Source organism: Oryza glaberrima, chromosome 11, assembly GCF_000147395.1.
Source record: "Oryza glaberrima chromosome 11, OglaRS2, whole genome shotgun sequence".
Taxonomy (NCBI): domain Eukaryota; kingdom Viridiplantae; phylum Streptophyta; class Magnoliopsida; order Poales; family Poaceae; genus Oryza; species Oryza glaberrima.
In genome coordinates this window covers 1,954,810-1,979,125 of record NC_068336.1, presented here as the reverse complement: position 1 = coordinate 1,979,125, position 24,316 = coordinate 1,954,810, and the positions used below count along the sequence as shown (strand labels likewise).

The 24,316-nt window shown below is 43.6% G+C and overlaps 6 protein-coding genes across 6 annotated transcripts; 2 read left to right on the top strand and 4 right to left on the bottom strand.

Annotated features, from left to right (window-relative positions):
• Positions 1-259: 259 nt before the first annotated feature.
• LOC127755149 (E3 ubiquitin-protein ligase RING1-like) lies at positions 260-1,243 on the bottom strand. The gene has a single exon (XM_052280792.1). The coding sequence runs from the start codon at positions 940-942 to the stop codon at positions 442-444; it is 501 nt and encodes a 166-aa protein (XP_052136752.1). The 5' UTR covers positions 943-1,243; the 3' UTR covers positions 260-441.
• Positions 1,243-7,928, top strand: LOC127755148 (suppressor of mec-8 and unc-52 protein homolog 2-like). The gene is made up of 11 exons (XM_052280791.1): positions 1,243-1,694; positions 2,723-2,860; positions 2,957-3,006; positions 3,530-3,644; positions 4,245-4,293; positions 4,401-4,490; positions 5,281-5,349; positions 5,431-5,554; positions 5,948-6,306; positions 6,483-6,869; positions 7,268-7,928. Exons 1-11 carry the CDS (start codon positions 1,648-1,650, stop codon positions 7,541-7,543), a joined length of 1,704 nt encoding a protein of 567 aa, XP_052136751.1. The 5' UTR covers positions 1,243-1,647; the 3' UTR covers positions 7,544-7,928.
• Positions 7,929-8,164: 236 nt separating this feature from the next.
• LOC127753644 (phospholipase A(1) DAD1, chloroplastic-like) lies at positions 8,165-9,242 on the bottom strand. The gene has a single exon (XM_052279058.1). It carries the CDS (start codon positions 9,240-9,242, stop codon positions 8,166-8,168), a length of 1,077 nt encoding a protein of 358 aa, XP_052135018.1. The 3' UTR covers position 8,165.
• Positions 9,243-10,837: 1,595 nt separating this feature from the next.
• LOC127754486 (structure-specific endonuclease subunit slx1-like) lies at positions 10,838-13,123 on the top strand. The gene is made up of 3 exons (XM_052280035.1): positions 10,838-11,079; positions 11,709-11,815; positions 12,318-13,123. Exons 1-3 carry the CDS (start codon positions 10,862-10,864, stop codon positions 12,479-12,481), a joined length of 489 nt encoding a protein of 162 aa, XP_052135995.1. The 5' UTR covers positions 10,838-10,861; the 3' UTR covers positions 12,482-13,123.
• Positions 13,124-13,207: 84 nt separating this feature from the next.
• Positions 13,208-16,062, bottom strand: LOC127754482 (protein TRAUCO-like). The gene is made up of 2 exons (XM_052280032.1): positions 15,021-16,062; positions 13,208-13,627 (listed from the first exon to the last, which is right to left on the bottom strand). Exons 1-2 carry the CDS (start codon positions 16,060-16,062, stop codon positions 13,344-13,346), a joined length of 1,326 nt encoding a protein of 441 aa, XP_052135992.1. The 3' UTR covers positions 13,208-13,343.
• Positions 16,063-19,442: 3,380 nt separating this feature from the next.
• Positions 19,443-22,371, bottom strand: LOC127754485 (uncharacterized). The gene is made up of 6 exons (XM_052280034.1): positions 22,225-22,371; positions 21,220-21,312; positions 20,969-21,130; positions 20,674-20,725; positions 20,391-20,524; positions 19,443-19,469 (listed from the first exon to the last, which is right to left on the bottom strand). Exons 1-6 carry the CDS (start codon positions 22,369-22,371, stop codon positions 19,443-19,445), a joined length of 615 nt encoding a protein of 204 aa, XP_052135994.1.
• Between the last annotated feature and the right edge of the window lie 1,945 nt (positions 22,372-24,316).

The following is a 24,316-nucleotide window of genomic DNA, read 5'->3' as shown; positions in this document are numbered from 1 at the left end:
GCTTATGCTGAGATTTTTCCTTGAGGACGTGGTCTAATCTCTGTACTCCAGTTCTGTCCACTACTCTTGTAATATTGAGTTAAACCACAAAAGCTGTTAAAGTCTTTTGTTGTTAGAAGGCACTTCAGTTATCTTTTAGCATAAACTTCTTCAATTAAACAGAACAATGATTGCTAGCATAACTAACATGGTTAAAGCTAACAACAAAGAGAGATGAAATAAACATGGCATTGCACTTATAATTTTGACATTCAGTAGAGAAGATAAATAACATGCCTCAGAGTACTGCTCATCTGGAGTAGACCGTCACAGCAACATGCTTCGTAGATTTACATTCATGGGAAGATAAATGTTGGAACAGAGAAATCACCTATCTGCTTACTGCTAATGATTTCTAGCAGGTGAACTGGAACAAAATTAGAAGCCTTTTCGGCTGGTTCATCAGCCGGTTGATCCCGCCACTGTGTGGGCAGCGCGCCCAAGCCTGTCGTCCTCCACATTCTGCGTGGGCAGAGTGTGGCGGCAGAGAGGACAGATGCAGCTGAGGCGGAGCCAGTCGAAGATGCAGCGCTGGTGGAAGGTGTGGCAGCAGGGCATCATCCTGAGCTTGTCGCCCGCCTCGAAATCCTGCAGGCACACGGCGCACTCGTCTTCTCCCGCGCCGGCCGCCGTCACCTCACGCAGGCCCTGTATGGCCTTGCGCGAGGCCGGGAGTAATCCATGGCGCCTGTCAGCCGCCTCGTTGGAGGTCTGTGGCGTGGGGTGGTTGATCTCCTCCTCCTCCTCTTCGTCGGACGATGGCGCTGGGTACTCTTCGAACGGTAATACGTCTTCGTCCGCTGGTGGCGGCGATGGTGGCGGCGACGGCGACGGCGGCGGCTGATTTCGTCGCACCACCCTCCAACTCCAAGTAAACCACCACCACCACCGGCCATTAATCATCACGCGGCGGCTATGGTTAAGGTTCTCCTGATCGTTGAAGAGGAGGCCGTTCGTGAAGAAGTAGTCGTAGACGGGAGGAAGAAGAGGCAATCCAAACAAACGCGCGAACGAATGGATCGTCCAGTATGGAGGAGGAAAATTCCACCTCCATTCGGACTCGCGCGGACGATCGGATCGGATCCAGGTTAGTTCGACCACTTGAGATAGCGGGCCGAATTTTTTGGATCAGTATGGGCCGTGCGCCACGAAGCCCAATAATAGCCCATGTGATCCTACCCTCGCGGCCGCGGCCCAGCGCAAATCAGACGGACTCCCCTACCTCCTCCTCCGACGAGAAATTTCCCATCGGAGGCCGTCGTCTCCGTCTCCCCGTTTGCTACTCCGGCGCCGGCGAGGCCACCTCGGTCGTTTCCCTCCCTCCTCCACCCACTCGCCTTCCCGGCCGCCGCGGAGCTCTGCCCCCCCCCACCCACTCTCCCTACGTCTAGCTGCGCTACTTGTTGTCTCCCCCACCTCTCTTCCTCTGCCGCCGCACAGCTTGCCTTCCTCGTCGTCTCGTCTCCTTCAGCGCCGGCGAGAAGCCCCCCTGCCGCCGAGCTTGCCCCGTCTCCGGCGGCTAGGCGCTGCCGCCTCCTGACCACGCGGGTTTTCTGCCCCTGCCGCTGACCCCACCCACCGCCGGCTTGCTAGGGCTTATTGGATAAGATGTCGTCCAAGAAGAACTACTACAAGGAGAAGATGATGCGGCGGAAGTAAGTATCATTTCATTTGAAAGATGTATTTATGCATTTATTTTGCAATATTTCAACTGATTCGATGTAGAGACATAATCGATATGTTTTGGAACTGTAGGAGAAATTTATTAGAAGTTGATTGTTAAAAAGAATATATCAGAAGTTGCAACCTGTGATGATATAGTTACTGTTTGCTTGCAAAATAGTTTTTGAGATCCAGATTCTATGTAGTAGTGTGATTTCGTGAATTTTTGGAATGAAAACAAACGACTGAAGTCATTGTTCTTGCAGTTAATCCTATAGCCACCTTGTTAGACTGTGATTAGGGTCTAAGGGATCATACAAGTTGCCTCACTCACTGAACCATCCCACTTAACTAGATGTCTCGTTCGCTTTCAACACACTGACTTGCATTACTATAAAAAGAAAGGAATTAGGTTCAGTGGTGACTCCTTTACCCATCTGAAAAAGTTACCTGCATGACTGCCCTTATGTGTCCGTATCGTAGGAGTATATACATATCACAAGCTGTTGATCCAGCAGAATGGCATTTAAGCGGTAAACACTAAAGTGCTAAACCAAGAAAGTTTTGGAAATATACGATTCATGCTCTCCCTACGCTTAGGGGAAAGTGACTGTTGGTATTCAGATCCATTGTAGTCAGAGGAGGATAATTAACTCCCTTTTTGCAGCATTTCAAGTCAAGTTTGCAGAATCTGTAATCATGTTAAAGTAGGAAGTGATAAACTGATAATGATTAATAAGAATCTTCTTTTTGGACCTAGAATGATTTTTTCACACCCCTGGGCCCTGGCTAAACCAGATACCAAACCTGGCCACAAAGTACCAATTTTTGTGCACTTAATAAAAATCCCCATTTTTTTACTAGTGTGGCCCTGTCATCTCTCGCACTGCTCCGCTAGGATGGGAACCCGTCACTGATAAATCAGATGCAGTTACAACTACTTCCAGCATTCCTCTCTCTTTAGGGTCTTATGGATCAAGTCAATCGGACTAACCTAATTCTCCCTTGTTTTCCCATGCAGAGAGGAGAAAAAAGAAGAACCAGAGACACCAAGGTATCGAGATCGTGCTAAGGAGCGTCGTGAAGATCAAAACCCTGATTATGAACCTACAGAGCTTGGTTCATTTCATGCTGTGGCACCTCCTGGAGCAGATTTAAGGTAACAGACCACAGGTTTCATTTGTGTGACATTTTATATGCTTGGTTTATTGTATGCTATTCTGGAACTCAGCATCTGGAATTGTTTGTATTACAGGCTAGCAGATGCACACAAGATATCTATTGAGAAAAGCAAATATCTCGGAGGTTGGTACTGCAACAGTGTTATACCCTTTTCTTTTAAGAGAATGCTTTTCATCCTTTTGTGAACAACTTATATTGGGTTTTAAACACTTCATTTGTATATAGACAAATGCTCATTAGATCTGCACGAGCGGTTGAAATTATGATATAGTTTGCTTCTGATATCTGTGGAAATGAGAAATTGAATCTTTCTTTGGAACTGTTTTATGTCCACAAAATTGTGGCAGTTTCAGATCTTTTATTTGAAATATGACGAGCGGATACCTGCTTGCTTTTTAGGTTCCTTTTTATTTTAAAATATCAAGAGCTAGCATATACTTAGTATTTTGACCTAGTCAGTCAGTTATATGCGGTCAAAGAATTTGGTTCTATAGCTCAAAACTAAAGATGGATACTTTAGTTGGACATATTTTCTAAGAATATGATATATGTTGTGGATTTGGAGACTTAGATGGCTGGCACTTTTTTGTCTTTCTTCTAAACCACCATGTTGATTGACATTTAATTTTCACTTTGTATCTTAAAGGTGATCTGGAACATACACATTTGGTCAAAGGCTTGGACTATGCTCTACTTCACAAAGTACGAAGTGAAATAGAAAAGAAGCCTGAAGCAGAAGATGGAAAGGATACACAGTCAAGGTACTTCCCACCATACTGCAGCTTTAGTTTCACGCCATTTAATTATACTTTCTCTTGATAGTTTTGTAATAATGAGAAGTATTGTAGACAAGCTATCAGATCCATGTTTCATTTCAAATGCTGTAATATATTGAAAACAGTGGCTATCACTTGCATAATTTTTATGAAAGCGCGGAGTTGATTCCATTAATTATTTTGTAATACAACAAATTGTCAACCTTTTTTAGGCCTAGTCCTATTTCTTGTAATGGGAGGTGAAGTTAAGAGAGAGATCCATTTTTCTCTTGTTGGAATTTTAGTAGGTGTTTTCCTGTTTTGTTGTGGATGAATACTGTCAAGCAGAATTGTTCTGCGCATTTCAATTATTCATAATTTTACTATGCTTTATAGTGGCTGCTGGATCATTCTCAGTGAAACATGATGTTCTGTACAGCATTCTCATTGGAATAATACAATAATTGCTTATAGGCATTTCTCTTGATTTGGGATGTAGCACTATGAAAATATGGTCTCATGTCCTTCGTCCTTGTCTGGACGCACTTCGTGAGTTTGTATTTAACTAGGATACATATATTTAGCCTGTGAATTTGTGTTGTACAGGTCTACAAAAGAAGATCAAGCAGTCTCATTCCGCACTGCAGCTGCAAAGGTAGGTTTCCTTTTAATTTACAATAGAATTGATGTTGGCTGCTTATATTATTGACCATGTAATGTAATGTAACATGGACACTAAAAGCAGTTCTTGGTTCATTGCAGTCTGTCTATCAATGGATCATAAAGCCACAAAGCATCATAAAGTCGAATGAAATGTTTCTTCCTGGTCGGATGGCATTTATTTACAACATGGTACCTCCTTCAAAGTTCCCCCTTATGTTAATTACATTTTTTTTGTAATTGGTGGTGGCCATTTTCCTTCATAATATGATACTACAATATATTATTTTATTTTCATCTCTCATCAGGATTCATCTGTACGAAACATGATGCTGCTATGTTGCAAATAAACGTTATTGCTATTTCAATTTCGAATTTTTCAATTCTGTGCTAGCATGTAAATGATAACATGCTTATGTTTTGTCAGCTTTTATAGTATACATGATGCATGACTATGTTTCATGATGTATTATTGTTTGTTTCTCTGCTCATCACCTGGAATGCAGTACAATCAACATGCTCAAACTCTCACTTCACTCCACAATATGCAAACAAGAGAAGAAATATAGGAAGGATGAAAGAACTCTTCAAATATCATACTTATAGACTATAGTATAGTATTGCGGTTACATGTGTCTGGTGCAATGATTTTTATGTCATGCACATTTAAATTGTGATTGCGATGCATCATGGCTTCAATGATTACTAATATACAGTATGTTCACTATGACCATGATCCATCTTACAAGTCAGAAATCATCACTAGATCATATTTTGTATGCATAATGTTTTCATTTAATGGATTTAACCTTCCAAATGATTTTCTGATAATAAGAGTAAAGGTGTTCGCATTGCCTATTATTGTGGCATGTCCAGTACTATTGATTTATGCTATTTGCAAATAATTTTTTTCATCATTCCCTGCTTTGATTTGAACTACGGGTTTTAGCTGGAGAGTGATTAATTTCATTAATGAAACCAGGAGGATGGACTTACCAATGATATTCCGACAACACTTCACAGGAGCAAAGCTGATTGCCCTGTTCCAGAGGTATTATGGCAATACATCATATGCCACATTGAAGTTTCCTGAAATTTATTATTTTCCTCAGTATTCTTCTTGCTTATGCAGGAGATGGTAACTGTCAGTGTGGATGGTTCTGTACTTGATAGGATTGCTAAAATCATGTCATACCTTCGACTTGGATCATCTGGGAAAGTCTTGAAGAAAAAGAAAAAGGAGAGGGACACAAAAGGTATGTTACTTGAAAATTAAAATGGATTTTGTGCAGTGGAAGTTGACTGAAAAACTAAGTGACATTAGGAAAATGTTCTTGGTTAAGATAATATGTGAAATACGCTGAAATGATTTGTTTGGAAGCTGATACTTGCATTGTGAAAAAAAGAAAAGAAAAGTATGATTGGTACTTTTTGCCACAATGGTTGAGTCTTGTTTCAATTGTTTTATAGTTTCACGTCAATAATTTAAGTTTGGGTATTTTAAGTTATGACCATATGTTACACGTTTGTTTTACATTATGAACGAATTAATTAGTTCACTTAATGTATTTGCAATGTATGTACTTTCTCATCCATATCTTCACTTGCTTTGCTCGATGAAGTTAGATATCTTGATTCTTGTTACGCAGGGAAGAACAGTTTAGCAAGTGGTGACTACGATGAGGTAGCTAGACCTGGCCAAACTAATGGGTCTGCTCTGAAACATCAATTTGAAAAGGATATGCCACCGCCGCCACCCCCTCGAAATAATAATTTAAGCAAAAATGAGAAACCGTCTGTTCCAGTTGCTAGAGCAGATGAAGATGACATTTTTGTTGGAGATGGGGTTGACTATTCTGTTCCTAACAAGGAAATGAGCCAGAGCCCTGTCTCTGAAGATATGGATGAGTCCCCACATAACCATCAGAAGCAGTCCTATTTCACTGAAGAGAAACCTATCTATGGGCCCATCCCACCATCTGACCCTGCTCAAGCTTGGCCACAACCGGTAATCCAGCTAATGTTTAACTTTGGTTCCACTGTGTTATGAGCAAAATTATAGTTATGCGTGTCGAATGTTGGAGACAAACGAAGTGTTTGTTTACAACCTTCTACTGAAATAGCCATTTATTAGCTTGTTCTATTCTTGACCTGTATTTCCTAAAAGTTCTCTTCTGATGTCAGAATGCGTACGATGCTATTCAAGCTCAAATGGTAGCTGCTGGATATCAAGGGGAGTGGTCAGGCTATCAGTATGGCGAACAACAGATGGCTTATCCAGAACAGTACATGCAACAAAGCGCTCAGGACTGTGATGTACTAGCTGATCCAAATATAACCCAGGATCCAAGGTTGATGACTCAAGCAGATAAAGACAGAGGTCTTGGTTCTGTTTTCAAACGCGATGATGAAAGGCTTAAACAGCTGAGGGAGAAAGATGCACGGGAGAAAGATCCTAATTTTATCTCGGATAGTTACTCCGAGTGCTATCCTGGTTATCAGGAGTATAATCATGAGATTGCAGGCAGCGATGAAGAAGATGATTTATCGAAGATGGACATGGGTGGCCGGGTAAGTGAGTACTGTAGTATTCTGTATGCTTTTTTTTTTTTTCGTTTCCCTTCGTTATAGCAGATAAAGTTGCTTTTTAGCCTCTTGTGTGGACTTGATGGACCTGTTTCACCTAGCCTGTTTTAGGGGTTACATAGAATGTGTGGGATGGCACAGTTTGTTGTGTAACCCGTCAGTGGATGTTTTTAGTTTTTTTTCGTCTTTTCCTGTCGCTGAACTGATGCTTTTCCTTAAGAGTAAATTTGGTAAGGGTAGGAGCTGTTGCTCCTCTGTTTCAAAGAAAAAAAAAAAAGATAAACTTGCTTTTGTGGATTTCTTGAGCTCATGTTTTCTATCCATTTTAAAAAACTTAATACTACCTATTTCCAGCTTCATTATAATGTATGATTCCTTTGCAGGCTAAGGGCCGTCTTCACAGGTGGGACTTTGAGACAGAAGAGGAGTGGGCCACATACAACGACCAGAAGGAAGCCATGCCGAAGGCTGCATTCCAGTTTGGGGTGAAGATGCAGGATGGCAGGAAGACGAGGAAGCAGAACAAGGACCAGAAGCTCACGAATGACCTCCACAAAATCAACAAGATACTTGCGAGAAAGAAAGGTGACAAAGATGGAGGGGATGATGGCGGGCATTACGATGATGATATGCCAAGTGGGAAGAAGCAACGTGCCTGATGCTATTAGACACTTATAGTTTATCCTGCGAGAGGTAAAACTGTATTTGTCCTAGGAATTACAGTGCCATGAACACCTGACAGTTGTAATGTTCTGCGTATTGGCCGGTGCAGAAGGGAAAAAGAACGGGATGGCCATGCTTTCGAGCTGAAACAGTGATAATATGTAGCTCATCCATTTTTATAACAGAACAGCCCGTAATTTGCTTTGTTTTACTACGAAAAGAAAAAAACATCGAAAGTCCAATTTTCCATGACAATGTACGCGTTAAGTCATCTGCTAAGCAAATGACGTACTCCGTTACGTTTTGGAAGAACAGTATATAAACTGTTATGGAAGAACAGTAATGTGAACAGGTCAAAAGACATTTTAACTTCCGTTACGTTTTGTCATTACAAAAGAATCACCATTTTACAGAAACTGTGAATGACTGATACTGTCACTCTGTAGTTGATCTATTCCTGTTCTCTGTCAGTAAAAAAAAAAAAGAATCACCGTTTGACAGCAAACTGAGGTGCGTGCGTTAATTACTCCTAACGTGTTAATGCATTGGCTACAGGTCCTAACTAAGCTGTGCTAATTACTGTGTTAATTACTGTGTTAGCGTAGACACAGGTCCTAACTAATATGTGCAGGCTGCCACGAGCTTGAGATACAAATCAAGGTCATGCGATGCAACCACGTTGCGCGCCGTGTCGCCCTGGCTGCAAAGGCGCAGCTCGCGGCCGACGTCGCTGTACTCCCACCCCATCTTGGACACCAGCCACCTCGGCAACCTCGGTTTCCTCCTCGCCGGCGCGTCGCCCTCCCGAGCGCCGCCGCCGCAGTCGTCGCCGTCGACGGGGAACCCCGGCACCTTGGTCACGACGTCGTTCGAGTTCACCACGCGGAGCACCTTTCCGCCGCTCTCCTCCAGCCTTCGCCGGAACGCCGCGTTGCCCACGCGCGGCCCGCCGAACGACACGGCGGTCACCATCGGCGCCTCGCCGTCGTCGTCGTCGCCGCCGCCGTGGCGTTGCATGGGGGAGTTTGTCGTGATGTCGTAGGCGGTGAGCACCGCGAGCGCGGCGCCGAGGCTGTGTCCGGTGACCGTGATGCTCAACGGCGGCATGCCCTCGCCGCCGTACTCGCTGACGATCCGCTGCACCTCGCCGCGCACTTGTTGCTGCAGGCTGCCGTGCGCTTCGCCCGGGGTGGTGAAGAGCCTCCAGAATCCACTCTCCACCATCGGCGGCGCCGCCTCGCCGTCGCCGGATCGCGGCGGCAGGTGGGTGAGAGTGGACTTGAAGTTGTCCACCCACTCGCCGCACGTCGCCGTGCCGCGGAACGCAATGACGACGTCGCGGCGACCCAGCCGCTCGATCTCGTCCTCGTCGTCGCACACCGCGACGTACCCAATGTAGCTGGACCTGCACGACAGCCAGCCCGGCGCCGACGTCGACGCGGCGTGGAGGATCCCGGTGACCCGGTAGCCAGTCTCAGGGAGCCCGGAGCGGCGCAGCAGGGAGCTGGTCGGAAACCGGCACGACCCATACGACGACGGCGCGCCGCCGTCGAAGTCGAAGCTGGCGTACGCGGCGCGGACGAACTCGCCGTAGCGGACGAGCTCGCCGCGGAGCGCGCCGTCGAGCGGGTTAAGCAGGCCGTCCCAATCACGAGCACCCTGGAGCTCCGTCCACTGCCTGCCAATCCGCATCATCCCTGACGGCTTGCACGTCGCCGGCGACGAGGTCGCCAGCGAGCTCCTGACGACGGAGCAGCACCGGCCGCCGCCGCCGCCACGTCGCGCCACCGCCGCGCTAGGGTAGCAAGTGCGAGCTCCGGAGATAGAAGCCGCCATGTGTCACCGCTGCATGCGCTCGATCCGAGATGGAGCTTGTTATATACGCAGGGAGCATGAGAAATGGAGGGAAAGCTCAGAGTTGCTTCTGTTGATTTGAAAACGGCGGGAAATGCGTTGTCAGGCACCGTGTCTTTCATAGCTGCGCGTTCTCTGCTCCCACATTTCGGGCAATTAATCCAAAAGTTTTTTTCTTGGAAGAAATTCATCATGCATCTTGAGTTTGGTTGTGACTATATGCAACCAAAAACTCGAAAGTTGATCGGCCAAACCTCCAAAATGATCCACTCTGCTTGGGACTGATGCAAGGCTCCAGCCTCTTCGGAAGCAAATTGACATGTTAATATCTGAAGAAGATTACAGTGAAATGCAACCATGCTGGGGTAGGAATGTTAGTTTGGTGGTCTTGTGCTTTGCATGCTGCACGTGGCAATGCCGCAAGCTAACTGATGAACTAGTTTTTTCTGCCAAATAAAATTGCAGGAAATTTTAATATTAAGATGAAAGATCAGTGCAATTTAAATACGCGCTAGTTCGGCTGAACTGGTTGTCAGTTTGACAATTTCAGGATAGGACAGTCGTTAAATGAAATTCAGAAGCACCTTTATTCAGAAAGCCTTTTGGACTTAAAGATACAATCCGCCAGTTTGCACTAGATCATTTTGAGTACAAGATAACCGACTATTTTAGATTGAGCATCTACTTCAAGATAATTCAAGCAAGAACCATGTGAGTGTTGCATTATTGGACACCAGGTGTCCTCAGATTATGCATTTGACACTAATTGGGCCGGTTATCTATTTTCCCATTAGAAATAAAAGAGATTTGTATTCCACATTAAGATGTCTGAGGATCTTGACATCAACCTATTTTTTTTACACGACATCAACCTGTTAACTGAACATCATAGTGTCAGACTTGGATGAGGAACAGTAATGCAGAGGCAATTAGCGCCCAGTTATCTTTCATGCCGCGAGCTTGCATTCCACATTTGGAAAAACTTTCCAGGGTTGCACTGCCTAACCACCCTCTGATTTACACTCACCCTAGTGCCTAATTCTTTTCTCCATTTGCCTTTCATGACAACCCAAACCCAGCTTCAAATTTGGCACAAGCGAGTCTTTTCCCCTACGCGTATCAGAAAAATGCCATTTCCCAGCTAGTATATGCACGGTTATTTGGCACGTGCAACCTCTGCAATATAATCATCCGAATTCCATCACGTAGATTTCTGATTTATCGCATATTTTCACACGTTCGAAGCATGCCGGAATTCATTTTCGACGCACGTTTCCCAGGCTTAAACTGGCCGTGTCGAATTAGGCTCACATTCCGGTACGGCCCATTTGTCCATTCGGCCCATGTCCAACACGCCCCACGGGCCACGGCCTGATACTCCTCTAAAAAAGCACGTGCTAAAAATATCCCCAATTCGAAAATTTTCCCACGGCGTCGTCGCCTCGCCGGCGAGGTGGGAGATGAAGCTCTCCGCTACCTTCCGATCGGCGAAGATCCCTCGCGCTCTTCCTCCCAAATCCGGCGAGCCCGCCGCCGCCGCGTCGGCGTCGTGCGCGCCCGGTAGTTCGCCGGCGGAGGCTGCGAAGGGGAAGGCGGCGTCGGGGTGGTGCGTCTACCTCATCGCCTCCTCCTGGATCCCCCGCACCTACGTCGGCGTCACCACCGACTTCCCTCGCCGGTGATTCCCAGCTTACCTTGCTTCCCTGTCTCCTACTCCTGTCTGATTTCTAGAGCGAGATGTCTCAGAAGGTTGTAGACTTGTGGTAGAGCATGAGTAGCAAGTAGGCGCAGCGCAGAGCGTTTGAAATAATAAGGATTGAGGAGGTTGGAATCGACCTCAGTTCCTGCCGCCGATTTGTTGTGAAAAGTTATGGGACTTGGGAGAGAACGAAATTCAGGTCATTGTTTAGTCCTACTCCTTTTGGTGAAGATATTGGCACATGAATCAAACCTGAGTTTGGTCTACTTCTAGCAATGTAGGTTAAACATGCAGAATATTTTCTGCTAAATAAGCTGTTATCTGCTCTTGTCTCTACCTGTCTTCATCATGTTTGTTACAGTTGTGTCTATTTGTGTCACTGTGATATGCTCGTGCTGTATATCAGAGCCTGTCCTTTTCTCCATATAAACATTGCAGTTGCCTTGAAATATTGTAGTAGTTATCTTGCTCATGCTTGTACGATTTACATGCTTGAATATGTAGCAATTAACATGATTAGAAAGTATGAAGTGAAAATTTAAACATCTTTAGTCATACCACATTTAAATTGTAATTGTGTGTTGATGACAGTATTTTTATTATTTCAGCCTGAGACAACATAATGGTGAATTAAAAGGTGGCGCCAAAGCTTCATCAGCTGGAAGGCCATGGAATCTCGCATGCCTTATTGAAGGCTTTGTCAACAGAAGTGAAGGTTATTGATCGTAACCATCATTCTCCAACAGCCTCAGACTTGATTAAGATGTTACTAGAATTGCATATAGCTATAGAGTGCTCCAGCTTGTAAGTGCAGCTTTTCTTTGCAGTTTTCACTTGATTTAGGGTGTCATTGCACTTTCTTCTGAAATTATTTTGTATCTTAGGTTGGTATTTTATGACATTACCCTAGAAAGCTATGTTTATTTAGCCATACCGAAATAATGTAGCAACATGAGTACATGACTGTCTGTACTGGTCATTCTTTTCTTGTTTTGTTTGGTATAATGAAAGTTTCATCATGTTCATTGATCCTTTGGCATAAAGAAAATATTTAGTTATTTGCCTCTTTTTCTGCAGAGAGAAACATTAACATTGTCTATGTGCTTTAAATCCTCAGGTGCCATCTGCATCTTTTGCATAAAAATGAAAGGAATGTTTCCCTTTTCAAGTTTGACCAAAACGTAAGAATTCCTATTAACTGAATTATTTGTCTGCAGCCTGTGAATTCGAATCAAAATGGAAGAACATCTCCCGGAAAATGGCACGCAAAAGGAGTGAACCTAGCATGACCTCATTGCTGCAACATCGAGAAATGGCATTGAGCAGATTGAAAACCGATCTGGCTTGTAGCCATCTGAAAATCAAATGGCACTCAAGTTGAAGTTATTTCTCTCACGTTGGTATGTACATGCATTTAAAACTATGCAAAATGTCAACTGTCTTATATAGGATTTTCAAATTCCATATTTATGTTAGAAAAATCACTTGTCTTCCAGCTCTTCAACACTGTTATCTCGCAGAATGATGAAGCTGGTTTTTGTATTTGTTTATTTAAGATTAAGATATGAAACATTGGAAATTAAAGGTCCGGTGCTTTGCAAACATTGTGTTTCTTTACATGGAGACTGCACTGGTATAATAAATGTTATAATATATTATGATATTGCTGTTTCAATTTTTTTTCTTCAAAGGTAATTCACACTACCTGCCTACCCCAGGTCGAGTATCGTCTGGCATAAATGCTGTTATCCTTGTATGCAACAGAAAATTTTCTGTATAATATCAGCTTCATTGATACATTTTTCTGTTAACGAAGCTACTTACATGTATCCACAGAAAAATGTATAATACCTTCTTATGAATTAATAACATGGATAAAATTAGATGTACCTATCATCTATTTGTATTACTCCTCCTTAGGATAAGATTCGGCCAAACATTATTGACCAAATCTTACATATTATGAGTATTAAACTGTCGCCCTTAATCCTCATCCCACTGCTAGACTACGTGCAACCGCCCTTACCGCCCCCCAACATCTCGGATTAACTTCGCCCCATCATGGATGGGAAAGATTGAAGGCATGCGTTGCTACACGAAGGTCAAATGGCCAAACCATCAAGTGAAAAATATTCAATAACTACAGCATCCATCTAACCAGACAAACATTACTAAACCAGCTATAGCCATCAGCCCGCGTGCTGTTTAACCGGATTACATAAGCTCTAACTAAAGCAGAATTTTCACTGCAGTTTAATGGTTTTTTCAGCAGTACCGTTTTCTGCAGGCACCTCATTCGCCAGCTGATATGGTCGATAAGGCACATCATTCATTGGTTGAGGAACTGATCGACCTCCAAAATCTTCTGGAAAGAACTCAAAATTGGGACCAAAGTTGAATCTGACTTCGCAGTTTGGCTGGTCAGGCAGTGTATACATTGACGCAGCTGGGTAGTACCGCCCTCCAGGAATGTCCACAAAAGCAGTGCCCTGGCATACCCCATTCTTGAAGTAGCATATCTCACTACCTGCATTTGCAAGAACCATAAAGTATTAAAATGGAATATCTAAGAAGGCCAGAGGAGAGGCTGCACAAATTGCTACTTTCTAGCATCCCTTGTTTTCCTACTTACGATGGATACTTTCTAGCATCTAACAATGGATGCTAGAAAGTAGGAAATGTCATTTAAGTGCAATTGTGTAAATGTCATATAGGATACTGATTTTTTTTCTATGGGAAGAACAAACAAGAAATCCCTTTTTTAATCCATGTAAGCAAAATATAGTGATTCAATGGAAGGTACTAATGTGCACTTATTTACAATTACTGACTTTGAGGCAACAAAAACTTTACAGTCATCGATTTCTGACTTCATCATAAGAAAACAGATAAGAAAGAACTGCCCGTTTTATTCATGTGCACATAAACATACTGGAATCTTCTGCACGATAAGATTGCAATGATGGCTGGATAAGTAAACACTCCCAAAAGTAACCTCCTATGATATAGTAGGAAGTACTAGTATGGAATACAACAAAGACTATGCACTGTCAAACAGTCAAGAATATAATTTAAGGTCAGATGATGACATAGATACTCTTGAACAGAACAATATGGGTAAATTTAGTAACATTTGGTAGGTGTTTCTTGTCTTTGATTGAGTGGCAAATCAATAAGTTACGCACAACTGTAGAAGCAAATTGTTACATTTTTCATGTTGTGCCTCTCAAGAGAGCATTGCTAGAGAAGCATTTGCTGCATTTCTTGCTCTCTTTCTTACATTGTGACTTATGAACTGTATGCTGCATTCACTATGCTTCAGCGCTAAGAACCTCCAATAATAATGATGACAATTTGTGCAATAGCTATATTTCTTGGTACAAGACACCTTATGCTTTGGAAATGATTTCAAGAGCAGTGAGTAGAAACTACTTTCTAGTTTGTGCAATGGAGGTGCAGTGACTTGAAACACATGTAGGAGTAGGTACCAATGTGTCCAACCAAACAGAGATCAGAAACTTGCTCAAACATAGGATGCAAAAACTTAATTAAACGTACTTTTTAGTTTTGTTAGGACAAGTGCACCACTGTCACATTACAGCTATTGGAAGTTCTAATATTTCCTATATAACCATATACATGTAAATAGCACTCGAATCTGTTGTCCTGGATCCTAAATCACTTTATTTATGTAAATCTACTACCGGTAATTCCGTAATTGGTACAAATTCTACATTACTCCAAGTATTCCATATAACATCATGAAACACGCATCCTTGTTATTACATAGAGAATCTTATTATTTGTGAAATTGCTAGTTCATACCAAGTTGTTTGGTGAAAAGTAGCGTGTGTTGTTTTCCTGGCTGGCAATCTACCACCAGTTTATTCAGACACATGAAGTAACACAATGATACTCACCAGGAACTGGATCCGGCGTCTTCTGCTCAGCTGCCTTGGGAGCTTCTGCGCGGAAAGGAAGCCCCTTGTAGTGAACCAGGAAAGGCTGCTTGGGCTCATACAGCTCTCCATCAGGTAGATGAATGTAGAAGCCGAGGACATCGCCCTCGCCATAGCCTTGATCGGCATAATTGGCCCTCCATGCTTTGTGCACCTTGGTACCATCCATGTCGCGGTATCCAAATCCAAACACATCGTAGCCTACGGGAGCGTGGATGTCAGCATTGTTGGTAGCCCATCCAAGGCGGGTGTGGCCGGTGCTGCCGAGGTGAAGGACCTTGACCTCGAAGTACCAAGCGCCGGCAGCGACGCCGCGGGTGGCGCGCACCATCCGGTATCCCTTTGTGCTGCCGGCGGTGAGGCGGTCGTCGGAGACCTCGACCTTGTCGGACTTGAAGACGCGGGAGAGGAGCACGGGCAGATCGGGCGCGTCGTCGTTGCGCTCGGCCGCGAATCGGGGCGCCGGGGTGAGGACGAGCTCGTCGTCGCCGCTGGAGGGCTTGGGGAGGCGGCCGTTGGCGCCGGCGCTGCCGCCGGCGAGGGCGTTGGCCGGCTGCTTGGCCTTCTTCTTGCCCTTGCGGGAGTTGGGCCTGGTCCAGACGCTGTTGCTGTTCTTCTTCTTGGACTTCTTGCTCGGCGGCGGCGGGGGCGCGAGGGCCATGTGCTTCATGGCGCCGCCCAACGGGTTGGTCCCGTCGTCGTCGGGTGGCGCGGCGACGGCCGAGGCATCGGCATCGGAGGCGTCGGCGGCGAGCGCGGCGTCGGAGAAGGGGGAGGCGGAGGCGGGGGTGTCGGGGAGATTGGGGGTTTCGGCGGCGGATGGGGTGGCGTCGGATATCGGGGTATCGGGGGGCGGGGGCTGGAACGGCGGTGGCAACGCGGGTGAGGGTGGAGAGGGAGGCGCGGGCAGCGCATCGTAGGCGGCGACGGCGTCCGCCATCGGCAGTTTTCTGTGTGAGGGTTTTCTGTGTGATTTTGGAAGGGAAGACGGAAGAGAGTACATCTCACAAATTAGGCTGCGTTCGGTACTACTAGTTATCAACCCCTCCCCTCATTTTCCGCGCGCACGCTTTTCAAACTGCTAAACGGTGTGTTTTTTGTAAAAAGTTTCTATACAAAAGTTGCTTTAAAAAATCACATTAATCTATTTTTTAAAAAAAATAGTAAATACTCAATTAATCATGCAATAATAGAGGCTTCGTTTTGCGTGCCGCAACCCCTCCTCCCGAACACAGCCCCTCAACTTTACATGACATCTCTTACCCTCAATATCAGAAATCTTCACCCCTCAACTATACAAAACCATACAATTTAGGTCTCATAGTAGTATATAGATATTCGGTTTTACTGATATGCATCCTAGTCAGAAAAAAATATAAAAAAGTATGTGAGGTCTACATGTAAGTGAAAAGAGAAAAATGTGAGGTCTACATCTCTTTTTCTTTATTTAATTTTCTCTTTTCTTTTATTCTCTTCTTCAGTTCCCGGCGGCAAAGGGGTCAGAGGCGGCAGCGAATCCCTCGCCTTCCTCTGATGGTGCTTCGGCGCCGAGTGGCTCCTCTGCCGGCATCAACTGGCTGCGTCCTAGCCCTCCTCGTTGCTACTCCACCTCCCCTTGCTCGGAGGGATGACCAGCCCGACGATCCTCGTGATGCCTCTGTCCCCGCCAATGTCGTCACCATTGGCGCAGCCACCTGCCCGGCCTACACGCTACGACTTTCTCAACTCCAAGTTGGTTGTTCTGCCGCCGCCGCCACTGCCCCCGCCGTCGGGTGCGGCCGTGGGAAACCACCCGGGGATGACGACGTCATCATCTTCTTTCTTCTCTCTTCTTCACAAGCTTGGGAGGGAAGGGGAGGTGGCCGGCGGGAGTGTGTGAGCGAGGGGCGGCGGTGGACGGAGCAGGCACGACGCAGACGACGCGCACAACCACCGCCTAGTTTCTTCATGTGCGCTCGCCCGCCACCGGCCGCCTCTCCCCCATCTGCTGCCGACCGAGAAGACAAGGAGAGAATAGAAGAGAAAAAGGAAATAAAGAAGAGATGTGAAGCCCACATCATTTTCTCTCACTTACATGTGGGCCCCACATACTTTTTTTTCGACTAGGATGCCACGTCAGCAAAAACAGGTTTCTATAATACTATGGGACCTAAAATGCACGGTTTTGTACGGTTTAGGGGTGAAGATTTCTGATATTGAGGATAAGGGATGTCAAACAAACTCGGTATAAAGTTGAGGGACGGCAGGTGAACTTATTCCTATCCTTTAACACAGCTATCTTTAGGCCATGTTTGTTTCAGCTTAAGATTACTGTAATCTAGATTATTGAGCCAGATTACTATAAACTGGATTATAATAAACTGACAGAAAACAAGTTGTTAGTTGTTTGTTTCTCTAGATTATTAACTGTTTGTTAGCTGTTAGCCACCCAATAATTAAAAAAGCACATTTAGAGTGAATTACCATATTATAGTAATCTAGCTTTCACCATACCATTTTTTAGCAAAATTGCCAAAAGAGTGCCTACATTTAGTTTGTTGCCAAATTTTAGTAAATACATAAGAAATTATGTCAGAATTTGGTAATAGTGCCAACATTGCCAAATTTTGGTAAGGTTTATTTTAGCATCAAAGTGAACAGGCCCTAAGCTATCCATTTCAGCTTACTATTAATAATCCAGATTATAATAATCCTAAGCTGAATCAAACAGGGTCGGAGATTATAATAATATATCATAATAAGCTATCTGTTTCAGCTTACTCTTAATAATATATATAGATTATAATAATCCTAAGCTGTCAGAGGTGGAGTTGTCTTCGCACAGAAAACGAAGTGGTCCAGTAACGCGTGATTAATTAAGTATTAGCTTTTTTAAAAACAACTTTCGTATAGAAATATTTTTTAAAAAAAACATACCGTTTAGCAGTTTTAAAAACGTACACACGAAAAACGAGAGAGACGGTGTTGGTAACACAGACAAAAGAACACAGCCTGATGTAGCCAACTCCTGCCTAGTTACATCAAGCTCTGATGCCTTCAACCTGCCATCTTTAGTAACAATTCTTTGATGAAACTGCTCGTCGGGCCTTCAAACCAAGCAAAGAAATCGCACGCACCCACCAGACTGCAACAACAAACCCTAGAACTCCAGCCCAAAACACAAATCTGAACCAGCCTAGCTAGCAAAACGAAAAAAACCTCACCCTCACGTTGGGGTATTTGAAATATCACTGACCAAGGTTGTCTAGGCTCCACAAGATCTACCTCGCAGCCTTGGTCCTGGACTTGCACGCCACTGCCAGCTGGTAGTCGAATGGGCCTACCCGATACAAGATGTGCGAAGCAGATGCCGACGAGCCCTCACTCGGCGAGCTCACTATCCCTGCTCTTACACGGTTACACCCTCCTCGCCGTCGACGAAACCGCCGCAGCCGCACCTCCTGCCGAAGCAACGAGATGGGGAACACTGGACGTGGAAGAAACCCGCCAAGAAGCCCCCGCCTTTTATTTCCCATTACCCAACTAAGGCTGCGTTCCTTGTGATGAGTTTTGGCGGATTGGGTGAGAAAAGAACATCGTATTCCGCGCGCACGCTTCCCAAACTACTAAACGGTGTATTTTTTTAAAAATTTTCTATAGGAAAATTGCTTTAAAAAATCATATTAATTAATTTTTGAAATTTAAAATAGTTAATACTCAATTAATCATGTGCTAATGGCTCACCTCGTTTTGCGTATCTTTCCAATCTTCTCAATCCCCCTCTCCTCAAACTCACCCTAAGACAGCAGTGTTCTCACCCTAAGACAGCAGTGTTGACCAGGATCAAAGGCTACATCATCTAACACCACACCTTCAATCCTGTCATAGTAGTTGATCTGTGCAGGTTTTAATATTTGAGATTTGAGGAAGTCGTCAAACCTGGTTTTTTTATTGAGAATACAAACCTACCTTTTTAAGGGAGTCAAAGTAGACTTTTTCCCCTTTCAAATAGAAATGTGGGCCACTACCTCGTATGTACGAATTAGCTTTTCCGCCCCAACAGAACCCACTTAAAAAGACCCAAGGAAAAGCTCACTGAACGATCACACAGCCTAAATAATCTCTAAGGCATGTACACCAACGGACCATATTATCCCTTAACAGGCCTGCCGTAAATAAAAAGTGAGCAAAACTTGGTAATAAAACTTTAGTTGACTGATATCTATACAGCCCCATATTAAAAATACCAACAGTGATTATTCAGGCTTGCCAATTCAAGACACTAGACAGAAGTCCACATCAAGGAACAACGATGAACGTTGTTCACAGTTTTTAACAATGTTGGGACACCAAAGGACCACTGCAGCAGATTGAGTTTCTATTGAATCACATTGATTAGCCACCTCAGATGTCATCCGGTGTCAGACCGACCTGTCAGGAAATAACACAATGTTATACCACAGCTTAGCGATCACAATGCAAGGTAAGAAAAGAAAGGCTTTGCGACCAATCAAAAAAGTTTTGGACATTACAAAAGAATAATAAACTAAATACAAAAACAACCAAGTTTTCAGGGCATGCGGGTGTCAACAGAGGTCCAAAATAAACAAATGCAAAATTGAGATGCACAAGAACTACATCCAAAAGTATGCAAACATTTGGACAAACCTCCCATTCTCAACGGATAGCAACATTCAACGGATAGCAACATGATGAACTTTTTCTAGTACAAAATACACCACATTGCGTCGAAAAGAAATCATCTTATACAACAAAGCACATAACTGCTTTTGACTAATCAAAACCCCATCTGCCCATACAAGCTAAAAGTGTTAAAACTAAAATGCGAGCGAACACTATAACTGAAGTAGTAATACTTTCTGTGCAGAAACCAAATTTCGCTGCAAATAAATACCAAAGTTGGTAGATCAACCATAAAATGCCATGTCACCCCTACCAAAGAACATTCAAAAATTAATCGAATCGAGTTATTTTCATGAAAAAATACAATATCTCAGCACTAATTGGAGAAATGTAGTTTTAAAGGGAACAAATGCACTCCAAAAGTCCCAGTTCATTTATTTGAATCAGCATTTCTATCTGATTTGGAAGCCTAAAGATTGGTTCAAATTTAAATAGGCACGTTCCAACTTATGTGAAGTAGGCATTTCAAGTAAATTTATGAAGGGGTCCAAGCTAGCCCTATCAAAATTTGGTTATATACGAAATGTGAAGTAGCATATCTTGATTGTTCAGGTACAAAAGTTTGGCCCATCAGAACACTCGTAAGGAAATCAAATTAACTTCAAGAGAACACTTCAATTAAATCAAGTCAAGTCAAACGGTACGTACTGGCCGAAGGGTCTCTTCATCTTCTCCTTTGTTCTGTGAGCTTTCTGCCATTCTTGCCTTCTTGTGTTCCAGCTCACCTTCAAATACTTGTCCTCCTTCATTACGAGCATGCTTCATTTCATGACATAGCACCTAAAAAGACATTTGCATTAGAGATAGATGTGAACTATGATTGACAACTAACCTAAACTGCAATATGAAATGGCTGTTGTATAATTAGTTTTGTTGAACAAAAAGAAAAACAGAGCGGCAAATCAAAATTAAAATCATCAGCACCTTCCCTGTTTTAACAGTTTTCTTGTCCTCATCACCTTCCATGACTCCAGAAGAGACAACTGTGTTACCCTTACGATAAAAAAGAGAAAATAATAAGAGTGTATTAATCAACTGGCTGTTCAATCCAATAGCATAACAGAGTACAAGATAAACAAAAGGAAAATAGGTGCAGAACTTTCATCTCGGTTCATAGCGGCAGAAAAATTATCAATCAATATAAACTGCGCTGGGCACTAAACTGCCCAACCACCTAAAAGATAAATTTAAAAAAGCACGCAGATGAATAAACCTTGAAGCCTCACATTGCCAAGGTCTTCATTTACATTTATTTCCAATAGAATTTTCTGAGTTAGCTCCGCCAGGTACTCTGGGCTCGCGTAAGTGCAGCCTTTTTTGACATGGTTTTCTGGTATATCTTCCATCCCTGCAGAGACTTGTCCATGTTCCTCTTCGTAACCCAGAAGCTGAACAGATGCAACCATTAGTCAATAATCATGAGGAATAATGAATCTCAACTGCACTACAAATAGACTGTCACGATAGCTATCATCACCTGACATATTTCTCCATCTTTCTCCTCATCATCCTCTTCACTTAGGGCTTCAGAATAAGCAGCTTTTATCTCCTTCTCCTTTTCTTCATAGAACTGCATGCATATTATGAAATATTAGTTGAATATTTATGCAAATTGAGTAACAGAATGAAATACAAAAAAAAAAATCACACAACAGGATACAACACAAATTATCAGAAAAAATGGCGCAATCTCATCTAGCAAATTCATTTCCAATAATTTCAGAACATAAGACAATGTAGCATTCTTAAAGACTGTACTTCTGTTGCCGCGTCTGTTTCTTGAATGCAAGGAACTGATGTTTAATGCAAACAGAAGATGGCAAAGACTTAGGCCTAAAACATATCAGCACTTACTCTATCCGGTAACAGTTCTTTACATTAAAAATAAAATATAAAATAGAACTGTAGATGCAAAATTATCCCACGTGTTCCATCCACGCAATCATTAGTTAACTAACCAGCATTCCAGCGGGTATATATACCACAGATCGAACACAAAGATTTAAATCTGAAAAATAAACGGGCTGAGATTTTGCGACCTTTATGCAAACTCCCATCCGTGAGACTAGAATTTTTGGGGTTCAGCCCTTGGTCATCCCCACCAACACGCTCTACCTCCCATTTCTCCTTCCCCACCGACACGCCCTACCTCTCCCCTTTCCGCAGGGATGTCTACCGACGGACCCCTCGAAATTTCGGTCTAGTTCGGGTGGCACTAATCTCATGGAATTGGATAGAATTTTAGTTCATTTTTTCGCTTCTAAACCAGGACTAATCTGGACAGCCTGATATACAAATAAGCCCTAACGAAGTGCACCCTGATAGAACCAAGTCGACCGAAGAAGGCGACGGCGTCGGGCGTACTAACACAAAACGATCCAAAAAACCATGCGAATGAATGATAGTAATTCGGGAGAATGTAAGATACGCAATCAATTATTTTTTTTAAAAAAAAATCAACCTTAGAGCTTTCCTTCCTTACCCTCAAAACAGCCTGTTCCCTTTCATAATCCGATTGATCAGCATGGGCTTCCCACACCTCCCAGGCCTCGGAAAAGCAGTAGTCGGGCAGAGGCTTCGTATCGGAAACATCAAAATCCAAATTAAGGTAATAACGGGATGTGGCCATGGCGAGTAGCGACTAATGGGAGAAGAAGAAGACGACGGCGTCGGTGGGTGGGGGTGGTGGAGGGGAGGGTTAGGGTTTGCCGGCTGGGAGCCGCCTAGCGCGAGACGGGGCCTGATACGCCGTTCGGCGCAAACCCACTTATCTGAACGTTCGGTGGAAGTCCGATATGACTTCCTTAACTAGTGACATTCCTATCCCTGAACCGTAATACTGATATCTTGATCCCCAACTATTAAAACCGGTGTAATTTGACTCTCTCAGTGGTTTTAGAGGACAGTTTCGCTGATGTGGTGTCTACGTGGTGATGTTGACCTGGTCTTCATCCCACATGACGCTTATATGACATTAGAATAATATATATATGGGACCCATTTGTCATTCAAAAAATTTTTGGGCCCACTGACATGTGGGGCCTACTTTTCATCCTCACCTCCCTCATCTTCCTTGTCTTACGCAGCTAGGCGGTGACAGTAGGCGGGGATGCTGCGGGAGGCGGATGAGAGGGCAGCAGAGGGTGGCAGAAGAGTGCCACTCGACGGCAGAAGAGCGCCGCTCGGTGGCAGACGGCAGGAGGTGAAGGAGAGGGCAACAGCGGGCGACAGAAGCGCGCCGCTCGATGGAGGGGCTCGAGGGACGTCCGTCCCCGGCTTCGCCGACGACAGTGATAATAGAAATAAATTATCTCTTCAAAATAGAAGGTGTAAGAGTCTTATTCGCAAGAGATAAGGTCTGTTCAGCCCTATATCGAAATAAGTTTCTTCGAGTTCTACTTGGAGAGGGAGACATCTATCAGTGTAAATATAAGTCCCTTCCATGGAGTAGCGGATCATAGCCACCAGCCACAGTGAGAAGTAATCCGTATGAAACCATAGCCTTGTTCACCGATTAGATCTCGTCGGGCCATTCTTGGGAGATGCATTGTAATCCTTTTGGTATTCCCATCATCATCCATATAAATTGGAGTATAGCTATTACCTTTTGAGGGACCTGAACTAGTATAAACCATTGTCTTCGTCTGCTTGATATAATCTCGTGTACGTAGCCCCTAGTACAAACGTTTCCCTGTACCCTCCGAATCTGGTATGCGGGTATAACCCGTCGACGATATCCTAAAATATTTACATGCCTAATAAACATGTCTTAGGTTGTGTTATTCTCTCAACTTTCTCAACCTCTACCCTCTCGTTATTCACGTGGATGTTTCCCAAACTACCCAATGGTGTCTTTTTTGTAAAAAAATAATAATAAAGTTGTTTTGAAAATCCATATTAATATTTTTTAGAAAACATTAACTAATACTTAATTAATTATATGCTAATAAGTTGCTTTGTTTTATGTGCGCGAAATATTAGGGTCTATTTGGTAGAGCTCCAACTCCTAAATTTACCTTCAAGAGTTGAATTTAGAGTGGAGCTGTGGAACTGTCTAAACCTAGCTCAACATCTTTAGATCATTTTGTAATAGCGCTCCACCCATCCATTTTAGGTGTAGTTAAACTATTTGCCTAGACTCAGCTCTAGAGGAGGTGGAGGCGAAAATGTGCTAAACTGATCCTTAGTTTCTAAGTCGAACATGGCCTAAGGCGGTGTTCGGCACTGCTTGTTCCCATCCTCTACTCCTTCGTTTTCCGCACGCACGCTTCCCAAACTGCTAAACGATATAATTATTACAAAAAATTTATATAGAAAAATTGCTTTAAAAAATCATACTAACCTATTGTTTAAGTTTTTTTTTAGCAAACACTTATTCTCTCCGTCCGATAAAAAACCCAATCCAAGATTAGGTTTTTTATGGAACGGAGGGTGTAATTTATCATACACTAATCCATCCGTGCGGGAGGTGAGGGTTCCCAACCCTCACCCAAGAACACAGCCTAAGTGTTTAGGTGTCTATTTGTAAAATACTCACTCTATAAAAACAACCTAGGCCCAGTTTAAATCTCTCA